Source organism: Crocodylus porosus, unplaced genomic scaffold, assembly GCF_001723895.1.
Source record: "Crocodylus porosus isolate Cpor-Errol unplaced genomic scaffold, CroPor_comp1, whole genome shotgun sequence".
In the NCBI taxonomy this organism is placed as follows: Eukaryota; Metazoa; Chordata; order Crocodylia; family Crocodylidae; genus Crocodylus; species Crocodylus porosus.
In genome coordinates this window covers 11083196-11102323 of record NW_017728927.1, presented here as the reverse complement: position 1 = coordinate 11102323, position 19128 = coordinate 11083196, and the positions used below count along the sequence as shown (strand labels likewise).

The 19128-nt window shown below is 53.6% G+C and overlaps 1 protein-coding gene across 6 annotated transcripts in view; it reads right to left on the bottom strand.

Annotated features, from left to right (window-relative positions):
- TNRC18 (trinucleotide repeat containing 18) overlaps positions 1–19128 on the bottom strand; it is a 78035-nt gene that overhangs the window by 22572 nt on the left and 36335 nt on the right. For 3 of the 6 annotated variants that reach the window (XM_019542000.1, XM_019542002.1, XM_019542006.1), the window contains exons 5-16: positions 16378–16480; positions 15539–15744; positions 15030–15176; positions 14632–14816; positions 13203–13626; positions 11719–12654; positions 10835–11010; positions 9448–9584; positions 8967–9095; positions 6836–7010; positions 5518–5884; positions 2388–2666 (exon numbers count right to left, since the gene is read on the bottom strand). In XM_019542000.1, the coding sequence (XP_019397545.1) occupies positions 2388–2666; positions 5518–5884; positions 6836–7010; positions 8967–9095; positions 9448–9584; positions 10835–11010; positions 11719–12654; positions 13203–13626; positions 14632–14816; positions 15030–15176; positions 15539–15744; positions 16378–16480 (3264 nt within the window). The remainder of the gene's footprint in view (positions 1–2387; positions 2667–5517; positions 5885–6835; positions 7011–8966; positions 9096–9447; positions 9585–10834; positions 11011–11718; positions 12655–13202; positions 13627–14631; positions 14817–15029; positions 15177–15538; positions 15745–16377; positions 16481–19128) is intronic. The other 3 variants (XM_019542003.1, XM_019542001.1, XM_019542004.1) reach the window with 3 other exon arrangements.

The following is a 19128-nucleotide window of genomic DNA, read 5'->3' as shown; positions in this document are numbered from 1 at the left end:
GTCAAGCAGCTGCAAGGAGAAAGCGAGCACTTCTAGAAAAGCTGAGGTTATTAATCGGTTTAGTATCAGGGAAAGCCATTAGAAAAACCCTATTACCCAAATATCCCTTACAGAAAAGCGTCATAGAAAAAGAGCCATTTTCAGAAAAGATCACCCGTGACCCCTCCCGCCTCCCCCCGCAAACGTCACCTTCCCCAGCGTTTTGTGCCCCCCCCGCCGCGTGACTTACAATGCATTGCCCCATTCGTTCCAGATTTCCCATCCGCTCCCCCCCCCGCCGCCCCAGACTCTACCCCATGGAAACGGGGATCCTAAGCAGAGAGGTGGCTTGAGACACGCATCAAGCCAGGCAAAGGTCTGAAGTCTCTGGACAAGCTACCTATCTGCTTATCTGGAAGAGAGCTGGGTACAAAAACCTCAAGGGCTTGGAAAAAGGATTGATATCCTCAAAATTTCCAATGGCAGCAAAAGAAAAAAAAAAAAAAAAGGGAATGAAGGGAAAGGAGGGGTGGGGAAAAGGGAAGGGGTGCCAGCTGGGATGGAGGTGGCTGAACCAGATTCTTCATGGAAAAGGCAGAGCCCATCACCCTTAGAGCAGCCCACCACCGCTGCGGCATTGCAGGTCCTCTGAGGAAATGTCACTTCCCCGAGACATTTTGCTTCTCCCTCAGAGGCTTCCTCTTGCATGAATGCATGGGCACGGCTGCTTCAGATCCATGCGAAAAAGCAGCGGTTTGTCGCTTTGGGGGGCTGGATTGGGATTGTTAAAAATGGGTCGCTCGTTTTGGCGGGGGGGGAGGGGAAGAGAAGCGGGGTCGGAGAGGGGCAGAGCAAAACGGAAAAAGGAAAAAAAAAGGAAAAAAGCAACACCAAAAAAAAAAGCCAAATCCACCTTGAATGAGCAGCTCTCTGAAGCAGGGTGTAAATCCCTACGGGGACTCTGCTGTGCTACGTTCAGATAGGAGGTGCTCGGTTAGCCTGTTACCTTGCTGGTAACAGGGGACACTACGCTCCCTCCCCCCTTCCTTAACATTCAGCCCACGCGAGCTACCTTCGTTTGGGAGTTGAGTTGGAAACTCCAGAGCTCATTAAATTGACTTTTCCCCCATGATTATTATTTAATAAGCACGCTCTAAACCAGAAACTGCCTTGTGTCTCTTGAGGAAAAGTCTCGAACGATCTCTTTTCCCAGCAAAGTATTAATGACAGATGAACAAAAAGCCAAGGGGAGAAATTTGGGGCTGGGGTTAGGTTTGACCGGTGGGGTCCAATTCAACGTGGCGATTTCTACGTCCTTGAACGTCTGCCGGTTAATTACGAGATCTGAAAAACGCATAATCCAAAAAGGCTGGAGCGAGTGCCCTGTGCGTTTTAAACACATCCGCAATATTTTTAAAAATCGTGGGACTGCAAAAAAAATACAGTATTGTAACGCCACGCTTTTGGAACAGAAACGTGAGTATCTATCCAGCTTATTGTTACTATTATTTTTGTCTTACATGTCTGCCTCAAAAGAGTCTATTCCAAAGGAAACAGGGCAAAAAAATTAAATGACCAATTGCTGCAAAATATAAACAAAAGTAAAAGCTGGAAGAGGGAGCAACATCCATTTTTTGTCTTAGAAAATATAGCAAAAGCCAATTGCTATCAGGGATATTTGAATAATAGAGAGTGCCTGAGACTATGTTAATTCTAGCTCTATACATCAGGAATGGGGAAGGGAAAAGGGGAGGCAGAGCAGGATGAAGTGAAGCAGCAACCTAATTGCCTAATAAGAGACACAGCAAGAGAGACAAGGTACACAGGTTTAGTTAAAAATGAACTCGATATGTTTAATAAAGCTTGGTATACCAAATTGCAGTACAAACATCAAATCACACACCCACACAACAGTATCCCATTAGGAAAAAAAATAAAAGAAAGCAAGCTCCTTCCAAACCTCTACAAGGCCCATGCCAAAAATCAAAAATAATAATAATAATAATAAAATCAAAAAATAAAATAAAATAAAAATAAAAATCATATCATGGTGGTGGTGGCAGCAAGGAAGAGAGTGAGGGGGGACTGAAGGGAAGATGGGGAAGAGGAAAGGAGGGGAGAAGTGGAGACTAAAATCCAATTGATATTAAAGCTCCAAAAGAGCCAGCCGATAATAATATCACAATGATACAAGTACAAAAAAGATTATAGCGATAAAGCAGGCTACGCTGCCAGGAACAAAGACGGCCGCCCTTCCTTTGACCATCAAAGATGGCAGACCTCAGTACCGCCATCTCTCACTCGCACACGCGCTCGCACACACGCACACGCACTCATTCCACAAACACGGAAGAGACTTTTCTTTTTTTTGTGTGTGTTTTGTTTTGTGTTTGTTATAATCTAGTAACCTTGATCGAACGAGTCCTCCGAAGAGTCACTGAACGAAGATCCAGCCTCGGCCTCCCGCAGCAGCAAGCAGAACTGCTGCTTCCTGCTCGCGGCCGGTTTGGATTTGAGAGTCCTAGTGGCAGCCATGCCCCTCTTGGCTGGCTTGAGGCCCCCGGCTGGCTTGCTGCTTTTTTTGGCCACTACGCTGTAGAGATTTGGGGGTCTCATTTTGGAGCTGGAGGGAGACTGAGAAGGCCACTCGTCCTTCAGGGATTCGTCATCTTCCTCCGAGTCCGTATCTGCAGTCAAAGTAGTTGTTAATAGCGTTAAATCAATGCACTTGGCCGCGGGTTTGTCTTTTAACCGCCTAAAAAGGGCGACATTGCAACGGAGACAAAAGGCTGCGAGAACGCCTGCATTGCAAGTTGGACGAGCTGCCCCTACACAGCTCGGAGGGCGCTTTGCAATCCTTATCTGCCTCTCCTAGCCGTACATCGCCGTAGCTTTCCGGTTTGGTAGGGAGGAAGGCAACCAAAACCACGAGGCCTGACACTCTAACCCCAGACCGATAGTCTCTGTCCAGGGAAAGCCGCCTAAATCTTTGCTTAGTTTGAGCTGGAAGAAATTCTGGATTTGATCCAAGAATGCAAAACTCATTACTCCTGCATGAAGATTAGACCATTCGAATGGCAGAGATCCCTTTACAGCAGACTCAGGGGGCGCTGGGAAAACACAGCTCTACGACTACTGCTCCATCTAAAAGGGTTCAGGCCTGACAAGTGCCCGTGCCTGAGCGCGCCATGTCGGGAGCTGGAAAAATCCCTCCGATGCTGCAGCGAGGCTCTTCAGTGCAATCCCTTAGCGAAAAACAAAAAACACCACGAAAGAAGCATGGCCACTCCTTCCCCAGACTGGAATTCCCCACCAACGTATGGCAGCGTGGTGCTCAGGAAAAACAAGTCGGGATTTAAAACAGAATAATAATAATTCCCACTCATGCATAAAGTCGGCAATGCCAAGGGCCAGATGGGACGCCAACCCTGCTGTAGGAAGCCTTAACTAGGGATATGATGAATGCCAGAACTGGCCCTCAATTTGCACATGAATTCACCCACATGATGAAATGTCAACACGGTGAGCCAGGAAATAGCAGGGATGGGCTAAAGATCATGTTTACTAACTGTATCGAGTGATCAGCCATCATTCAAACAGTACCACGCAACGAGACTGAGGCTACCTGGGACAAAAGGAGTGAGCCAGAGTCTGGAGGTTCTTCCCTAGCCTGTAATGTCATATTTTCGTACATATAACATGCCCCCCCACCCCCAAAAAAACAGCTGCTGGAAATTGCAGTATATGCATTATATACAATAAATACGGTAAACGCTGTTTCTGCCGATTATGGGCAAAAGTGAAAGTAAAATCAAATCTGTGCAGGATTCACAAGAAGCTGGCTCTGCTCCCTAACTGCTGCTACTCAGGTACTTACTAGAACAAAAGGGTTGGTTGGTTTTTTCAAATTAATTCTGACTTTCAAAAACAAAGTGCATATTATATTACCAGGCATGTGTATGCAAGAAAATACAGTACTCCAGCCAAAATACAGTCTACTCTTCATAAAGCTGACATTTCCCCTGGGTACCCAATACTGAGAATCAGCCAATATTTTCATCCAGTACCCAATGAGCGGCACTAAGACTATATGGTACCCGATGGATCCAATAAAAGCGGATTTGAACGTTATGTTGTTACTCCTGAATGCATCATTAATTCCAAAGTGTTATGAACATGACCGGGGGGGAAAGGGGGGAAACTGTTCCAGCTTGTTAGGATCGGCACTTGCTCTCCAACCACATCTGGAGACAGGCACTGGTGGGAGGATAAGGAGGGGTCTTGGAGGTCTGCATTTTTTAAGACCCCAAAAAATAGCCCTGGGGTTGGAGCAGGATGGGGAAAGGATCTGGTGCCCTCATCATTTTTCCTCTGCCAAGTTAATTCGCCTGTCTTGGGCCCTGGTTTGTGGGCCAGCTACTGAAGAGATGCCAATTGGCACTTGCCCGCCCTCTGAAATATGTTGTACTAGGCTGAAGAGACCTGCTGAATGGTCCCTTGGTACAGTGTAAAAATAACCAACTAATGCCTTTCACCTCAACCCAGGGTAAAGCTTGGAGCACAAAGATATGGAGCCATCTCACTGCACGGGTCCTTGAAGAACCATCCTCTTCCTCGCAGCAGGAGACGGAGGCCACAAACTACCTCCTAGTCCCAACCGACCCCACCTCCGATGGAAAGCTTAGTGCAAAAGTGGAAATGGAGGCAACTGCTCCCCGGGAACACCGATTAACGAGTCCACGGGAGGCAATTCTCAGGCTCGAAACTGCTACGGCAAAAGCCAACAACCCTCCCAGCCGTGACCCCATCTGCCCAGCGCCCCCAGCCCCTCGTCACTGCTGGGTGCTCCATGGACCCCACGCAGGAAGGTCATTCTGGGATCAGAAATGCACGGAAGAGAAAATAAATCAGTGGGTGGTTTGGGCATCCTTGACAGCCAAGATGCATCCCCTTCGCTTTGCCGTGTAAAACGGGAAATTGCACGTACCACCTCTATCTGATTGGATAATTGCTAGCGTCTCCTCTTGGATCTCTTAATTCTCTGCCAAGTTAATTCACCTGTCCTGGGCCCTGGTTTGTGGGCCAGCTACTGAAGAGATGCCAACTGGCACTCACCCGCCCTCCAAAATAAGTTGTAGTAGGGTGAAGAGATCTGCTGAATAGTTCCTTGTTACAGTATAAAAATAACCAGCTAATGCCTTTCACCTCAACCCAGGGTAAGTCTAGTGTGCAGGGACTTGCATTTGTTATGCACATCCGTGTCCCGATGGAGGTTTTTAATAGAGACTTTTATGTTACTGTTCAGCAGCTCCCGATGCCAAGAACTGAAGCACCCAAGGCTTTGTGCGCAGACCCCAGCCTAGACTCCACCAAGTCAAATCAACAGGCAAAGGGAGGAGAGCACCTTTCGGCTTGAAAGCAAAATCAGATCCATTTCCAACAGCCCTTGGAGACTAAGTCCTCATAAAAAAACCCACAAAACCCCCCCCACGCAACATAAATTCACTGTAAAAGAGGAATAAGTGAGAGGTTACTTACTGTAGGAGTAGCTGCTAGCTTCAGATATTGCTGGTGAATGGGAAACTTTCAGCTGACTTTTGACTTTTAACCCCACCTCCATCTTCTTCATTTTGGCAGCCATTTTATTTTTACCTTCTTTGGAGGTTTTCAGCGACAAGCTGAGGCTCTTAGCCATGCTCTTCTTCTCCTCCTTGCTCAACAGGGGCTCGTGGGGCGACAGGTACCTGCTGACACTGCCTCCGCTGGTCTTCTGTTTCCCCCCAGAGCTGTCTGCAAACTTGAAGGGGGATTTGAGCTTGTCCTGTTTGGTGAGTGACAGGGCTTTGTCCAGCTTGTTCGCCAGCTGCTCCTGATCGGACGCCATCTTCTTCTTCTTGATCTTTAGCTGTCGAGGAAGGAAGGGGAAATGGACACGTTTGAATACAGCTCCGTTTCGAGCCGGACCCCAGAGACTTTACAGGCTGACTCTCCTGATGAACCTGACTGCGGTTCACGGTACGCTCAAACAAACAGGGCCTAGAAGGGAAAAACTTAACCCCACTGTGGATGCATCCTGCGAGAGGGCAGGAGACGGCAGTCTTCCCAGGACTGGCATCCCGATGGCATTTCCAGAAGGATACACATAGGGCAGCAGAGGAGGCTCTGCCCTGTGGTACCTAGTACAAGCTCACCCACACTGAGCCTCCAAGACTCAGGAGCTGGTAAGCATTTCTTGGTCCAAAAAAACAAAAATCAAAATAATCATGCCTTTTTTTTCAAACAACACATGTTGGGCCCCTTCTGAATGGCGACCCTTTAGAGCACACTCAAATTATACCTACAAGCTCTTCTCGACAACTGTATAGACCAGAAACCATGTTAAAAAAATCAGTATAGCAAGATGCTCCATAATGACTCCAAGTCCAGAAAACTGAGGCCTTAAAAAAATGCCCCAAATATTGCAAGACTCATTTATCTCATGAGAGTTGACATGCTGCTGTAACAGTAAGGGGGACCAGTCGTACTGTCTGGACTACGGTATCGTGTTGCTACTGCAAAAAACACCCCGGTGTTTTAAAAGAGCATGAAGGTCAATTGCCCAGCCCCGCGGCTCAGTCCCAGTGCAGGCAGCAACACTGAACCTGCTCTGCATCCAGCTTGGAGCTCTGGTGCCCCCCACGCTGCTCCCTCCATACAGTAAGGCATTTGCTAGGGCCTCTTGCCTATGGCGCATCTTTATGTATTACTTGCTTTAGGACAGCATCTGCAAGGCTCAGAGGAAGCCCTGCTCTACCCTCTGGACCACGCTGCCTCTGCCTTTGGCATGCAGTCCCACGAGCACCGTGACAGTACTGACCTCATTGGAAAAGCTGGACACTGCCTCGTGCTCCTCCCAGCTCTGGTTCCTCCCTTTCACCTTCCCACCGCCGCTCTCGGCGTCCTCGTCCTCCTCAGGGAGGGCCCCTTTGTGCCTCTTCTTCATCCCCTCGCCAGTCTCGGAGTCCTCGGACAGCAGTAAGGACTTGCTCAGTCTGCAAGCCAAACACAGGGCTGGTCATCAAGGCTGGCCTTTCCTTCCTGCAAGCATCTACCGACCTCTGCAGAGGTCACTTCCCCAGTAACAGGCCCTCAAACCTGGCACCTGCAACTATACCCCCAGCTGGGGAAAATCCATCGATTCCAAAGAACCTATATCACCTGAGAGCTGTGAGGATTTGGCCCATTTAGCAGACGTGCCAATTAGTGCCTGATGCCTGCTCTAGATGGTCGGCGTGAAGCAGGGCGCTTTTCAGCAGAGATCTGCAGGCCTGCGAAGTGGCCGCTGAAGGCAAGCGGTGGGAGCACCTGTGTTTGGGCTAGGAAAGGGCCGCAGAGAGCCATCTGCTGTGCTAAGGAGCAGGAAGGGGAGAACGGATGCGATGACCCTTCAGGTCTTTCCCTGGGTTTTCTACCGACACAAGCAGACTCATTCCACAGGATACGGTAGGAACTGAGCTAGCCACGGGCTGGTGGAGATCCTTGTGCGCACATGGCAGGAGTGGTGTTTTATCAGGGAGCTGACAGCAGAGCAGAGTTGAAAGGACCTGGCAAACGGGGTGGGGGTAGGGATTAGCCGGGCCTACGCTGTCCATGAATGCTACAGATCTGGCCCTCCACCAGCAAAACTTGCGACCGGATTCCCTGCACCCTCTGTGGGACTGGGGGGAAGGAGAGCAGCTAGGACAAGGACGGGTGTCACCGCTCCCCAGCTGCCTCCAGCAATCGGCTGATGGACGGAGAGGTGAGCCAATGCTAAAGAGCTCCTGCCAAGTCTCCATTCAACTCCCTCGCACATGCTGTGCCATCTCCCATTCCCATCACTGCTCACGGCCACCTCGTGACAGAAGCAAACCACAGCCATCTCCTTCGCACTACATCCGCCAGGCCGACTCCACAGCTGCCACATCTGTGAAGCCACCAAGACAACACAGCCTCGCCTCCCCAAAACGGGACACAGCAGCCTCCTTCTCTGCCCTCCTGACTTCTCCTCCCCAACCCAAAGCCAAACCAACGCCGCTTTCCAGCCTCCAGCCATCAGAAGGCAGATCTACGTACGGCTCAGCTTTCAGAGCAAGGCTTCCACGAATGCCCACGATACCTGCTTCCACCAGAGACGCACACGCAAGAGAGTCTGGACGCTTGTGGACATCCCAAGCCTTTCAAACCACCAAGGAAGAGAAGCAAGTTACAAAACTATGGAGGGGCCTGATTTCCAGAGGCACCACGGCAGGTGAAAAAAATCAGTGGGAATCGGGCCCCTGACTCCTGTTCCTATCTTGACCCTCCAAGCAAGACCCAGCCCATAAAGAAGAGGCAGCTCACAGAACTACAGAAGTGCTCCAGCAACCCAAACGAAGCTCTCAGACTTGCCCAGAGCCAGCACAGCAAGAGAAAGGGGTCCAGACACCCAGCAGGGAAGAGAGGGAGAGAGCAGGCAGCAAAAGCCCATTTCCCACCAAGAGGAGGACGATGGGAGGGCAACATGGCAGAACGGCCCCAGCACAGAAACCTCTTTCACATTTGGGAATTCATTAGGACTGAAATCGTTAGCACGGCCACGGCCACTCGGTGCCCAGAAGAGCCCCTGGTGCTAGCCGCCGCCCCGGCATGGAACGCACACGAAGACACGCAATCCCTGGCTCGCGATGCCATCGGCCTGCCCCGCTGTCCACCTGCCCAGGCCACGCGCCAGCCAGCCCCATGTTTCTCCTCCAGAGGCAACAGGCGCACGATGGCGAGGCGAAGCGACCCCACAATGGCACTCCTGCTCGCAAGGACGCAACGAGTGGCCACCACACCAGCACACGGTAAAGCCCTGCTGCCACGGACACGCTCTGCTGAGACGACGACGCACCGCACCGGGACCCCGCTGCCTGAGGGACGCCGTCCCCGATAGGACACGGTGCAGAGACCCTGCCATTCCCATCTTCCCCGCGTTCCAGCCTTACTTTCCGCTCTTGCTGTCACTCTTCCCTCTCTCCTTAAGGGGCGACAGACCGCTCGATCCATGCTTCCTCTTCCTGGGCCTTCCTGGGCCTCTTCGCGCCAAGCTTCTACTTTTCTCGTCATGCTTTTCCCTTTAAAAGAACCACACGCTTCACTGTTAACCAGAGCGACAAGACACACAGCAAAAACAAGAGCAAGAACACAAACAAACCGAGGCCGGTCGCACGACCCGGATGCCGGCCCGGAGCCTTCGCCTGCCACTGAACCGCTACGCTGAGCTGCGAAAGCCAAGGGTCTCTTATGAGGGGTCACCCCGCTGCCTTCACCAGTCATCCGGTTGCCGTTTTAACAGCCTAGGAGCGCGTGTGCAAAGCGTGGGCAGAGATGCTGTGAAAGGGGTGGGGAAGGAGCAAGGGAAGAGTGTTCTCCTAGACCTGGATGCCGTGGAGGTACCCGGCGGGGACAGCGACCTGCCCGACTTACTCGGAGTCCCTGCGCCGTTGCAATTTCACCAGCTCCCTCTGCTTTTCCTTGTACCGCCGCTGCACCTCAGCCAGCCGCATCCTGTAGTCCAGCTCCATGGCATCCATGTGCTCGATGGCGGACTTGATGGAGAACATCTGGGAAGGGGGGAGGCAAGGCAAGCAGAGAGGGTATAAGGGGATGCAGGAAGGCTGCTGCCAGCCCCGTGGTTAGAACAGGCCTGTTGCCGCTCCCCACTCCGCTGCTCAGCAAGGGCCACAGAGTCCCATGAATGCAGCGAGCAGAAGAGCTGCCCTCCCACATCACAACTGGCAGAGAACTCCTATTTACACGGTGCTTCCTACCGACCTTGGAGACAGGGCATCTGAATGCCCGAGCAGGCTCCCCTGCAGTGGCATGCTCAGCTGCGATGTGGGAGACCATAATGTAAGCCCTGCTTGCCTGCTCCCCTAACTAGAAGGAGATGTTACACCTCTGCAGAGGCAGGCAGCTCAGGCCCTGGAAGCCAGGGCCACCGTGCTGAGCCAGGACCCCCTCCAACCTCAGTACAGAGCAGCAGTCATGTCCCTGTCCTCCTTGTCTGGACAGGTGCTGGGTCCACTGAGGAAGCAGACCAGAAGCTTAAACCTGCCATGGGAAGGCTCCTGTTTTCCTAGGGCACAGGGCTGGGCAGACATACCTGAACTGGCTTGGGCACTGAAAGCAAGCTAGCTGCATTACCACACTTCACCCAAACTAACTGGCAAGGCAAGCATATGGCGCTTCTCCCCGGTACTCTTCTAGTGCAGGTATCCTGCTTCTAGTACCTAAGCAGGCTTGTTCAGAGGTAGTTCAGCTATCTCTGCATGACTCTACGTTGCAGGCATGGCGTGAGGGTGCAAAAAGAGTCTTGGATCCGTAAGAGGAAAAGCCAAGGAGTTGAATAAACCAATTAATTCTTTCTCCCGTCAACTGGATTTAAGCTCACCCCAACACATTACCAACCATTCAGCAGTTACTACCTAGTAAATGCCTAAAGAATTTGCAAAGCTATCTCCCCGCGAAGGAAAAGAAAGCCGGCACTATCTTTGTGTACCCCCGCGGCCAAAGAAACAATGTATGAGCTTCCCCTGCTGCCTTTGTATGGCAAACACCATTCCCAACACTGTGCCCCTTCCCACTGAGATCAATGATGCTTAAGCACGAACAAGGAAACAAACTGCATCGTGCCCCACTGACTTCTGCTCAGCTACCACTGCAGGGCTGGGAGAAAGGAGAGAGGGGGAAAGTGCAGGCTGGCAGTGGAAGTAGTCGGGAAGCGAACTGCTGTATGGACGAACAGCAGCACTGAGAGGAACTTTCAGGTATCCCATGTCTCCAAGCTCAAGAGCATTGAAGAGCTACTTACAGGTTCATCCTTCTTCTGCATCCAGCTGTACTTCTTGTTGGGATTCAGCTCGCGAGGCAGCCGGATGGTTTTCAGACTGTCCATGAACGGGGTGGAAAGCACCTCCATCAGCATGTGGGTGCTGGCCGCCAGCAAACTCTCCAGGGTGGGGCGGATGGGACAGTTCTCTGGACCTGCTTAGGAATGAAAGAAACCTTTAGGATTTCACCGCCGTCAGGACAAGAGTTGGCTGATCTCTGATGGGCATCAAAGATCTGTCCTCTGCCATGGGGTGTCCGAATCAACCTTGGTGCCACCCGTATCTGAGGCCTAGTGTGTAATGACCCACTCAAGGGATCCCCGGCAGCTTTCCAACTGGCAGGACACTGTTTCGCCCGCACCTGGAAGCCAAGATCCTTTCAGGATTAGCCAGGCTGTTATTGCTGAGAGTCGGTTAGAGCATCTGGGCTTCCTATGCCAAACCCTGGCTGCCTACAGGACCGGTCTTTGCCCAAAGGATGTTAAGCCCGGCAGACCTTGGTGAGCGTAACAGCAAGAGGGGTTGTGCCATTTAGTGCCATGTTATGTTCATCTACAAACTGTCTAGGCACAGGGACGGGCTTGGAAAGCAAAAAGCAGCCCAGACGCCACTTGTATCCCTACCTCCTGTGGCAGGACCCTGATGCCAAGTCAGTCTGGAGAATCAGCAATAAAAGCAGGTTACAGCGGGAGCATGGCGGGGCTGCTAGACATGTGCAACAAGCGCCGACTCAAATGCTTGGAGACAAGGGGATTATGTGATTGTGGGGCCCATAGAGACACTCCAAGCTGCGTGGAGAGGTGCAAATATGCCAGCCCCTCCCCACCCCGGGATCAGATATGGTGCCTTCAACCCCACAACTCACTTTGCATTTCTTGCTTCCTCTTCTCCAGTTCCATCTCTGCGATTTCACTCAGCAGGGTGATCCCCTGCAGGAAGGAGTGCTCCAGAGACTGGTCGGGGGATGCCTCTGTGGCCACTTGGGAGTGGGTTATGACGCTGGTGGTCAGCAAGGAGCAAGCCTGAGGCATCTCTGTAGCAGCTACTAAAGCATTCATGCCGGCCAGTGGGTCATCAGGCTTGATGTCCAGAGCTGGGATTTGGCAGGACATGGCCTCATCCGCGTACGGGGGAATCTCTGACCCCTGCTCCCCCTCAGCTGAAGGCAAGCTGGAAAACTCCCGTCCTTGAGGTAAGTGACTGCCTTGCAGGTCCATGGCCAGGGAAGGCTCCTCCCCTTCGGGCTTCACATCCATCTCTGGCTGCTTGCTCTCTGCGTGCATCAGTGAGCTCTCATACTCCATATGCACTGGCCCGCTGCCTGCCTCAGCCTGGGCCTCTGCTTCTGCAGGGCAGGCCACGACCTGGTAGGCTTGCTGACAGCTCTGGAGAGCCTCTTGCTCCTGCTCCATAGTGCTCAAGGCTTCCCCTTGGCGCAACAGGAGACTGCAGCTGTCCATGTTCTGCACGGGGACGGCAGCGGAGGTGGCCATGTTCAGAGCCTCCATGTCCTGCTCACAGATCCTTTCCTGGCTTTCATCCATCTCCACTTCCGACTTCACCCTCTCTTCCAAGGCCTCTTCTTCCACTGTGGCCTGAATGGGCTCCAGCATTTTGGACGGGGACAGGTGTATGGGCTTGACCTCTGGAGAAAGCTCCATATGCTCAGAGCCCTCCGCAGGCAAGGGGATGTCAGGAGCCAGGCCATCCGCATCAGCAGCTGCCGTGGGCTGGAGGAGGTAAGGGTAATGGCGTCCGAAGGAGGCGGGAAGGGACTGGAATGGATACCCGGGTGGGATCTCTGCAAGAAACCAAAAGGAACAGGATGGAGAGGCTGGGTGCCCATGAGCCCTGTCACCCAAGCCTGGTTCTCTCCTACTCAGTTCCAGGGACAGCTTCCCTTCTACCTTCCACCCTCTCCGACCCCTTTGCTCTGCTCGATGGCTGCACTTCTGGTACTCCCACTGTGCTCAAGCTGATGTCCCCCATCAAGGCTGTAAAGACCACAGGAACCAGCAGCCAGCTAGTCCTGGGGGAGAAGAGAATCCAGCCTCCACTCTTTGCCCTGCTCTTCTCCTCTAAATGCTAATCTTCACCTGGAGGATCCAACCCCTCCCCAAGTCAGACGAGAACCGGGACCAAGACTCCCGGTATCTCTACAGTGCCACATCACAGGTCAATCCTCACACCCCATCTCCCAAGAACTTCCTGCTCCGTGTGCATTAGCCTTCACTGGAAAGGACCTATGCAATCTTCTCCTGGGAAGGGTCTGAAGCAGGAAAGAGTTGAGGAGAGAAAGGGAGCCAGGCACAAACACACGGGGACTCTGCCAAAGCAGGGCTTTCTTACCTGGGAACAAGGCCTGGAATGGGCTGGTGGCCTCTTTCTCCAGTTGCAAGTCTTTCTTCTCCACGTTCTCAGGTGTCTCTTCTTTCGGAGGGATGGTAGGGGCAGGGGGTGGAGAGGCAGGGGGCGGGCTAGAAGGATGGGAGCTGGGGGTGGCGGGATAGGAGTAGGCTGGCTGCGTAGGTGGCGCCTCCATCTTTTGGATCACCTCAGCTTTGAGCACAGACACGGGCGAGGCTCTGGGAGACAGGGGGGGTGGACTCACAGCCTTGCTGTAGGACGTGGAGGTGCTCGGAGACAGGACGGGTGGCTTCCGGTGCAGCAGCCCTGATGTGGAGGAGGACAGGCCTGACTTGGCATTGTCCAGGTTACGTTTGCTGATCTTCTCTTCCATGTCTGCTCGATGCTCATTGGCTTTTAACCTCTCCTGTTGCAAAAGCAGAGAAAAAACCTTGGGGTGATGTTGCTCGGGATACCAGGCCTGAAAGCAAGAAGGAGCCACAACATTAAGCTAGGAGGGAGGTCAAAGAAGACACCACAACTAGCCATTATCAGCACTGGAGAAGGGCTAATGCAAGGTATTGGAGCCAGGGCTCCCACGCACAACACGATGCCCCAGCTCAAAGCTCTTGCTGAGCCAGCTGACCCAAAGTGACAACGCAGGGGGCAGCTATACAGGAAGAGATCCTGAAAGGGCTCCCCGCAAGTGCCAGGTGGGAGGTCTAAAAGAGTTAGAAGCCTTACAATGAAGAGGTTGTAGGAAAGGCCAGGGGTGGCCAGAAGATGACTGCTGCTGCTGACTCTTGTGACTTGTATCACAAGCTATTTAAGACTTCCTCTCCCAGCTCCAGGAGCCATGGAAATACCTGGGGACCTAAGCTGCTATTTAAAAGAAAAAGATTTCCACCTCCTAAGCTAGAAATGTGCAGCTTAATAATCATACCCCCAACCTGTCCCCAAGCAACACGAGAAATGAAGGCAACTTGAAAGCAGGCTGAAGTTTATGCTTTTTAAAATCTTATGCCCTACGTCTGTCTCTGGTCACTTGGAGTCAGACACGATGTTTGTGTGCTTGTGGGTGATGATATTGGGTCCCGAGGTTTCAGGAAGGAGTATGGGGTCTAGCAAGATTTGTTTGGACTGGAATTGGCACTGAAATGCTGTGTGCAATAAAGGAGGCATCAACTAGCATCAAACTACTGTTTGCAGCCTTAATCAAGGTACCGAGCCAGTGTCCTAATGCCTCCAGGTCAAAGGACCCCCAAGCCCGAGTTCCTTTAAGGACCAGAAATGAACTGCTTGGCAGATCTCTCTGAATGCCAGGCATGCGAGCAAAGAAAATGGGAGGTTATGGGGCTCTGTGCTCCCAGAGACCCAGACTACAAGACTGCCCTGCTGTAAAGCTGCCCGTCACAGCCCCTACAGAACATACCACCAGCTGCGCGCTCCTCTGGAGCTCCATGGCATGCGCGGCTTGCTGCTGCAGGATGTATAGCTCGTGCTGTCGAAGCAGCTGCTGGTGAGACAGCAGCTGGAGCTGGTGCGCGTGCTGGAGGGAGCTTCTGGTTGGAGGGTACATCGCTGGCCACAGAGGGGGGGTGCGCTCCATCAGCTCAGCTATGGCAAAGCAGAGACACAAAGGCCATTGCTACCACGGGGAGAACATGAGCTCACGGGGGATCCATGCACAAGCGTCTCTTGCCAGAGAGTGCAACATGTCCTGGCGTGCTCCGACTGACAGACCCCAGTCCTCGCCCTGCACCCCAGGTCTGGGTTACGATCAGTCAAGGCAGTGCCCAAAAGCCATCTCTCCCTTGCTTGTGTACTCACCAAAGTGTGGCAAGTGCTCACTGGGGATCACAACTAGCTGCCCGGACTGAGGATCTCTGACAAACTGGTAGGCAGAAGGGAGAGCGCCGCCCATGGCAGGGGGAAAGCCTGGAGTCATGCCTTGATGCAAGGAAGGGTGTCCAAGTCCTGGAAAAGGAATCATCACCCCAGCTCAGCTCAACGGGACAGAGGTGTGCACAAACCCTCGGCCCCAGAGGGCTTCTGCAGACACTCAGGGACAAAACACTCTCTCTGAAGCAAGGGGGAGATGTGGGGTACATGAAGAAAATGAGCAGGCACAAGAGAAACTAGAACACCGTGCTGCCCGCAGGGCCTCAGCCTGCAGCAGCTGCAGGCATGGTGCCTGCTTCAAAACACACAATCTCCCTCCTCCCCGCAAATGAGATGGGGACCAAGAACCCCCTGCCAGTCAGTGCCACTCTGCTCCTCCCCGACTGCATTCACACACACCCGCCACAGGCCCCTGCCCTTCCCGCTCCCAGACTCACCGTAGGGGTGGCCAGCTAGCCACATGGAAGGGCTACCTGTCCTGGGGAGCCAGGGGTGAGCTGCCAAGTGAGAAGCAGGGTCAGCAGACCAGCGCCCTGAGCCGGCCAGGGTTGGCCCCCCCGTCACCATGAGGTTGGAGTTCAAACCGTTGGTGGCACAGCCAGAGGGGTGTATCCGAGCGAAGTCTGCCAGCTCCTTGCTTTCTCTGAAGGGTAGAAGAGAAGGGGTGAAAAGCAAAAAGTTAGTAGAGCCCACCTCAGCTGGCTGAGGAGCACAAAGCATCAGCTCCCGACGCAGCACACGTTACTGGACCTCTTAAGAGTCGGTCTTCAAAATGAAGCTCAGCAGCGCAACGACGGGTTAGGAGAGGTTATGTCTGGAGCCCAAGGGCTCCTCAGAGCAAGAGGAAGGTGCAGAACTCAGCTCAGCACCCGCCGCCTCTCCTCTCCTTGGGAGCAGCTCTGGGTTCTGCCCAGCGTCTTGTGAAGCCTCTGCCTTCACCGGAGGCGTTAGCAGGGTAGTGCTGTGGGCCGATCAGAGGTGCGCTGCAGACGCATGCAACGCTGGCAGGCTCCTTGGTCCCCACCCTCCCTGAATCCCAGCCCCCTCCTCGGGGCCTGCCGCTGCTCTTGGGGCCATCAGCACTTTGTCAAGGGAGATGCTGGCACCCGCTTTCTCAGAAGAGCACAAGGCTGCGACGCTGCTGGCTTCACGCGGGAGGCTCTACAGGCGCTGCCTGCAGCACGAAGTGCCAAGGGCATGCACACGCCACGCACACGGGGAGAAGCAGGGAGCAGGCCTGAAGGAGCAACGCCCAGACCCTTGAGCAGGGCATCACCTCAGCAGCTTCTCTTGGTCTCGCTCCAAACGCCCTGCCAGGAGGTGGCTGTCCCGGTGGCGGCCCCGGTCATCCCCGCAGTCATCGTCCGAGCGGCCGTGCCCTGTGATGCAAACAGAAGCTTAAGGGCTAGAAGGGATGTCCGCGGTGCTCTAGTCCAGGCCACCAGTAGATGACAAAAGCAAGCTGTGAAAATACCACTGGCCTCCTTCAGCAAGACACACTGGGCTCCCCCAGAGCTGGCAATTCAAAGGCGACAGCTCCCATTTAGTGTCTCCTGGCGGTCACCGTGAGCAGTCAATAGAGTCAGCTGGAGTCATAGGACTGGGGTGCCAAGGGACCTACCACTCAGAGCTATGATCAACAGACAAAACTTCAGGGGGTGCCTATTCTGGCATTTTTAACACTGTTCCCATCCCAGTCACGTCTGGTTTGAAGTCATTCCAACCACAAGCGACGCGTTAAAAACTAAAACTATTGGAATAAACGCTACCCGCAGACACAGTGGGATTTCCTGTTGCTTGAGGTATGCTAGTAAAAAACCCAAGTTGGTCTTTAAGACTTCCTATACAGATTGGGTCAAATGAAAGCTATTGGCTCGATGCCGAAATGCCTGGGTGGGATTGTCCAGTCTGTTACGCAGGGAGCAAACAGGTGCTTTCCTCTGGTCTTATTCTTCCAACACTATTTCATCTGGTCAAAATCTACCGATACACGAACGCTCATAATAAACACCGCCAGCCCACAAGCGATGGGAGACAGCGCAGCCCCAGCCTTGCAAGGCAACCTTTTAGCAGAAGCCCTCAACCCTCCTCAAAGTCCAAAGGAGCCAAGAGGACTCTGCCCAGGTGCAGGGAGGTGCTGGCGTCAGGGGTAGGCAGCAGGAGGGAGGGAGGGACTGGGCATCTGCACAGCCAACTGGCCCCAGAATTAAATCAATCAATGCAACCAAAGCTTGGGCTGGAAGAAAAGCTTCCTGCTTCAGGGGGTGAGCAAATGGGGGGCAAATCTACTGCGGGACACCTTGCTCTTTATCCAAAGCCTTTGGTGCTGGTCACCATCGCAGCTGTGATCCTGGAGTAGATGCAACCTGGGGCAGCGGCAGCTTGGCACCTCCCGTATCCAAAGCAGACTCTGAAGTCCTGGTTGCCTTACCTATTTATTTTCCTGGCTACAATCCCCGTGCCCTTGCCTTGGATACCTCCCTCCCTCCCTCGCACAGTCGCCTTTTTACATGCCTTAGCTTTTCTTAAGAGCTTTGGTTTTCAAAGCCTGGCCCTAGCCTCAGTCAGCCCCTGGGAGACGGGTGGGAACCTCTGGTTCCCCCACCCGGCAATTAGCAGGTCTGTTAGCAGGCCTGGAGCCCACAGCCAGGAGACTCTACCCCCGGGCGATGGCCCTCCTCTTTCACCGATGTCTCCCTTCGAGCAGGGCGGTTTTCCGTTGCGCCTCCCCGATTTCCAGAGCTGCCCCTCTGCTCTGCAGCGAGGAGGGGGAGCGAGGGCCGGGGATGGAAAGCATCTCGACATCCAGTCTATTTTGCTGACAGGGAGTCTTTTAAAGGAGGGCTCTGCTGTGCATTTCCACAAGCCTGGACAGCCCGCGTTTCTGAGCTGTCAGGACTCCAATTCCCTCCGCTTTTACTGTCAGAAAGGATATCTGAACAAAACGACATCTCTCCCCCTCCCTCCGTTTGACGGGCGGCAGGCAGGAAGTGCAGATCGCCGCGTGCCAGGGTTTCCACTATCTGTCCCGTGATCCCAGTACAGGGCTGGACACTAGACGCCTTCACGCTCTCCGAGCGATCAGCTCTTCCTTCGGTCAGGACAGCGCGCTGGACGCCAGCTCCTGGCACCGTCCTTCCCGAGCGCTAAGACTTCCCCCGTGCTTCCCACTGCGCCCGCAGCTATTCAGAGCAAGAGGGAAGAGGCCAGCACCTTTGCTCGTCCTATGTGCGACTTCTCAAAGACCCCTCTGTCCCCCAAAACACCCCGCGTTACAGCACGGTCCCTCTTCAGAGGGACAACGGGCAGGACGTCAAGCCCGTCTCCGAGGCACGTAGACCCCCACGCTCCCCCCACGGTCGTCTCGCTTCCCCGCGGCCCCGGAGAGGATACGGTCCGATACGCCTCTGAAAGAGGAGCGGGGAAGGGGGAGAGGGGAGGGGAAATGGATTTTTCCAGGCACATCCACCAAGCGAGCTGGCAGCACCGCGGGGTCGTACATCAAACCCCCGTAAGAGCGCCTTCTGCTGAGTCTACAACTCCGCGCGGCGGCGTGCGTGGAGCGCCGACTGACCTCGGGGCCCGTGTTTCTTACAGCTCGCTAACACCGCCAACGCGCACACGCCCCTGGCCCCGGCGCCCGCGGGTTTCCATTCGGAGCCCCTGTCTTTATTTACTTATGGCCCCTCCGGCAGCTGGACTCGGGACAGGACCTGCGGCTACTGGCTTCCCCTCCCCGAGGCGGGCCGAGCCAACCCCCCCGTTAGCCGTGCATTCGCCCGGGCTATTTTAATTCTCCCCCCCCTGCAAGGGGGCATCATTTATATTATTGTCAGCTGGTTATTTATAGCTCCGTTTCTATTAAACATAAAATAAACCCCCTGGCTCTTTCTTGCTGCTACAGCTCCCCTTCCCAGAAGGGAACGGCTTCCTTTTTCTGTACAAATCGGCGATTGTCTTCCTCCGTGAATGGCCATTTTGTCCACGTAGACGAACATGACGCAGGGAGCGCATACACAATTCAATC